General features: G+C 44.7%; 1 protein-coding gene across 1 annotated transcript; it reads left to right on the forward strand.

Annotated features, from left to right (window-relative positions):
* Positions 1-336: 336 nt before the first annotated feature.
* LOC121982210 (exocyst complex component EXO70B1-like) lies at positions 337-2714 on the forward strand. The gene has a single exon (XM_042535173.1). The coding sequence runs from the start codon at positions 476-478 to the stop codon at positions 2528-2530; it is 2055 nt and encodes a 684-aa protein (XP_042391107.1). The 5' UTR covers positions 337-475; the 3' UTR covers positions 2531-2714.
* The last annotated feature ends 270 nt before the right edge of the window (positions 2715-2984 follow it).

Here is a 2984-nt window from a genome sequence, read left to right on the forward strand (position 1 = left end):
AAATAAATTATACATGAAATAAATTTACAAATTATAGCTTATATTTCGAGATGGGGAATAAAGTTGGAAATCAAAGGTAAGTATTTTAATTTGATAAAAATGATACTAATGACTTCAACTTTAATTAGCCAGACAAAAAAAAAAAAAAACAGGTGATTCTATATTTCTATGCGACTATTCGGTAGGAACTTGTGCTGGGCCCGCCATTTATGCGACTGCCACCCCCACTGCAGTCTTTTGGTCATTTTCAATCAATGGGGGTGTAAATTGAAAATTGTGCAATTTCTAAGGAAATCCTTTAAATATTGCTAATTAAAGAAGCAGTCATTTACAGGCCTCTTGCCATCCAACATCCACCGCGCGACTACTCCGCTCTACCCGTTTTCTCCTCCTCGGAACCCTAATCCTAGCTGCTTCCCTCCGGCCATCGGCCCAAATTCTAGAGCACCGACGCCCCCGGATCTCCGTTTGAGCGATGGCGGCTGCGGCGGCGGCGGCGAGGGGCGACGGGCAGGAGAAGGTGATCGCCGCGGCGAAGCACATCGTCAGCAGCCTCGGCAACTCCAAGAGCGCCACCGAGGACATGATCCGCATCCTCTCCGGCTTTGACAATCGCCTCTCCATCATCAACGACCTCTTCCCCCCTTCCGCTGTCGCGGACGACGACGGAGACGCCCAAGTGGATGGTGTAGATGATTCGGAGGCCGAGCTCCGACTCGAGGCCGCCCAGAAGGTCGTCCTCCGCTGGGACGCCTCCGATTCCCTTTTGTGGGAGTCTTCCCCCGAGGATGCCGAGGAGTACCTCGCTGCTGTCAATGATCTCATATACTTAGCGGGATGCGGTACCTCTCCAGCCGTCTCCATTGCAGACGACCTTGTCACTCGTGCGGAGGTCGCGCTTCAGATATCAATGTCTCGCCTTGAAGAGGAGTTCCGCCATCTGATGGTCCGGAATGCCGTTCCTTTGGACTCCAACGATTTGTGCTCCTCCATTCGCTGTCTCTCTCTCTCGTCTGCATCCGACGGCGGTGAGCCTATAGATGACTTTGAGAGCTCCGTCGATGATGAAAATCACCACCACCAACTCCAGCAGCAACAACAGCCGGCATCAGAACAGCTGGAAGGTAGCCCTAAGGATAGATCCGGGAGCAGTCTTGTGGATGATCGGTGCTTAGATCTGATCCATCCCGAAGTTGTTGCTGATCTCAAGGTGATCGCGGATCATATGATCTTGGCCAAGTATGACCGTGAGCTCCATCAGGTGTACTGCACTGTGCGACGGGATATTCTGGATGAGTGCCTCTCTATTCTTGGTATTGATAGGATAAGCATTGAAGAGGTACAGAGAATTGAGTGGAGGATGCTGGATGACAAGATGAAGAAGTGGATTCAGGCCCTGAAAATCATAGTTCGAATTCTGCTCTGGGGAGAGAGGCGGCTCTGTGATCATATTCTTGCTGCCTCAGAGGAGCTTAAGGAGGAGTGCTTCATGGAGACAGTTAAGGGGTCGGTCATGCAGCTGCTCAACTTTGGCGATGCTATTACAATATGCCAGCGGTCTGCTGAAAAGCTCTTTCGTATGCTGGATATGCATGATGCCCTGGCTGATGTTTTACCAGATCTTCAGGCCTTGTTTGCCGGAGACCCAAAGGACCTTATATGTGAAGCAGTAGAGGGGATTCTCAAAAGGTTAGGGGATTCTGTAAAAAGAACTCTCATGGAATTTGGCAATGCAATCCAGAGGGAACCATCTCGGAGGCCAACACAGGGAGGGGAGATCCATCCCATGGCACGATATGTGATGAACTATGTGAAATTACTGGCGGATTACATGGATACACTCAATTTTCTTTTAGAAAATGAAGTGATTGGCGGTGATCAGGGAAATGCTGAATCTTATGATAATAGTAGGATCTCTGATGGAGAGAATCTGGAGAGTATGACTCCATTAGGTCACCATATACTTGTGATAATTTCATATTTAGAATTTAACCTGGATGAAAAATCTAAAATATATGAAGATGGAGCAATGAGGTATATATTTTTGATGAACAATATAAATTACATCGTCAATAAAGTCAAGGATTCAGATCTTGGGAAGCTTTTGGGAGACCACTGGATAAGAAAGCACCGCAGCCAAATTCGGCAGTATGCCAGAAGCTACCTTAGAACTTCCTGGATCAAAGTGTTATCATGTATGAAAGATGATGGATTTGGGAGTGGTAGCTCCAGCAGTGTCTCAAAGGTCACTCCGAAGGACAAATTCAAAAACTTCAACTTGGCATTTGAAGAAATCTATAGGGTTCAGACAACTTGGAAGGTTCCAGATCCTCAACTCCGAGAAGAATTGAGAATTTTAGTATCAGAGGCGGTCATCCCAGCATATCGCTCATTTATGGGAAGGTTTGGTAGTCAAGTAGGTGGAAGACAAGCAACAAAACATATAAAGTATACACCAGATGATTTGGAGAGCAATCTTTCAGATTTGTTTGAAGGTTTGCCTGGATTTGCTCCAAGAAAAAAAACTTAGCTCATGAAAGCGGCAGGTATGATCTAAGTTTCATCTAGGGTCTCTGTATGCATGGTTCAGACTTCAGATATTGCACTGATTGTAAGCTTGACAATGACCCTTTCTAGTCATTTTATCGGTTACACATAGTGTTAGTTTTTCATATATATAATACATAAGTCATGTGCAAGTGTGAATTTTTATAGTAGTTTTAGGGTTTTAATCCAACAATTGAATTGTTGACTGGATGTATGTGAATTTTCATAGCTTGTTAAACCATCCAAACCAGCCATTCAGGAATGTTTCAGGGCATGATCATATTTCATCATTTTTACATTTAGCCACATCCCATATTTTGTTTTATTGATTTCTTATTTATTTATCTGCTATTGCTATGCAATGGCTTTCTTTTAGCATGTTTTAACCATCCATTAATATTCACCAGTTCTTATTGGCTGCAACTCTTAACATACAT

Source organism: Zingiber officinale, chromosome 5A, assembly GCF_018446385.1.
Source record: "Zingiber officinale cultivar Zhangliang chromosome 5A, Zo_v1.1, whole genome shotgun sequence".
NCBI classification, from domain to species: Eukaryota; Viridiplantae; Streptophyta; class Magnoliopsida; order Zingiberales; family Zingiberaceae; genus Zingiber; species Zingiber officinale.

What these genes read in the sequence shown, in the direction of transcription:
- LOC121982210 (XM_042535173.1), top strand. Translation starts at nt 476, where the DNA reads ATGGCGGCTGCGGCGGCGGCGGCGAGGGGCGACGGGCAGGAGAAGGTG.